Raw genomic sequence first — 1053 nt, 5'->3', positions numbered from 1 at the left:
TATATTCTATTTTCATCAAAATGGTACAAAATGGTCTGAAGAAGTATGATCCATTGAAGATACCGGATAATCAAGACTGCAAAATACGAAACGAAACCGCGCGACTTTTCCTCTTTTTAAAATCTAGTGTAAACTTCCGGTAGAAGTAAAAACAGACATGATATAAAAATTAATAGAGATAAATACACTCCTTCTACGCCTTCGATTCAACATGGAAAGTGTGCGATGTTCGGAACATAGTAAGTATTTGACTTTTAATTTTCTATGTATAGCGTCGTGTATCGATATAGACCTTTTCACGATAAAAGCCGCGCATGCGCATAAATACCCTTGAGTGGCAAGCCGTCTGTTTACATTCGATACAAGATGGCGTCCATCGATAAATTGAGAAAATTGAAACTAACTGATTTGAGAGTTCTTGCAATCGAGAAAGGGATAGATGCCAATGGTAAAAAGAAACAGGAGTTGATAGAAGACTTGTTAAACAGCCAGGTTCCAACTTCGGTTTTGACACCCGTACATAACCAGTCAACACCCGTCATCAATCCAACGCCAACCAAGTCTGCCACCAACGTCAACGATAAAGAGAACCTGCCTCCCTTTCATCGAGTCAAATATCTGCCGCAACTACCTTACGTAAAAGTTTTGTTTACGATGATTTACGATTTCCTGATAACGAGAGCAACAGAGTCAGGTGGAAGTGCTAATAATTTTAAAGGACTTGACAAGGCAGTCAAACACCATGATGCAGGAGACGTGAAAAACATTTCACATGCAAAGGTACGTAATCGTCCAACTAATATATGACATCAATTGTTTATGGTAGTAGATCTAGATCTTCAAAGCATAATGCTATGTAAATTACTTCTGTTAATATGGTACACAGCTTTTTTTGCATGACACCTAATATTTGTGTAGAGTAAAGAGCTCCCCCCTCCTTACCTCACACACACACAATTATTGTCTCATAATTACCTAGATCTACACATTGAGTCTAATATAACTTTATCAAATATTAGAGACAAGGAACAGAAACTTACTCTCATCCTTACA

At 37.5% G+C, this 1053-nt stretch overlaps 1 protein-coding gene across 1 annotated transcript; it reads left to right on the top strand.

The window, feature by feature from the left end:
• Positions 1-366: 366 nt before the first annotated feature.
• LOTGIDRAFT_177064 (hypothetical protein) lies at positions 367-780 on the top strand (the record flags this gene model as incomplete). The annotated part of the gene is made up of 1 exon (XM_009050943.1): positions 367-780. A coding segment is annotated over one exon (414 nt), but the record flags the coding sequence as incomplete, so codon positions are not given.
• Between the last annotated feature and the right edge of the window lie 273 nt (positions 781-1053).

Source organism: Lottia gigantea (genome assembly GCF_000327385.1).
Source record: "Lottia gigantea unplaced genomic scaffold LOTGIsca_15996, whole genome shotgun sequence".
NCBI classification, from domain to species: Eukaryota; Metazoa; Mollusca; class Gastropoda; family Lottiidae; genus Lottia; species Lottia gigantea.
The sequence above is the reverse complement of the archived record's forward strand: the minus strand, read 5'-3'. Positions and strand labels throughout refer to the sequence as shown.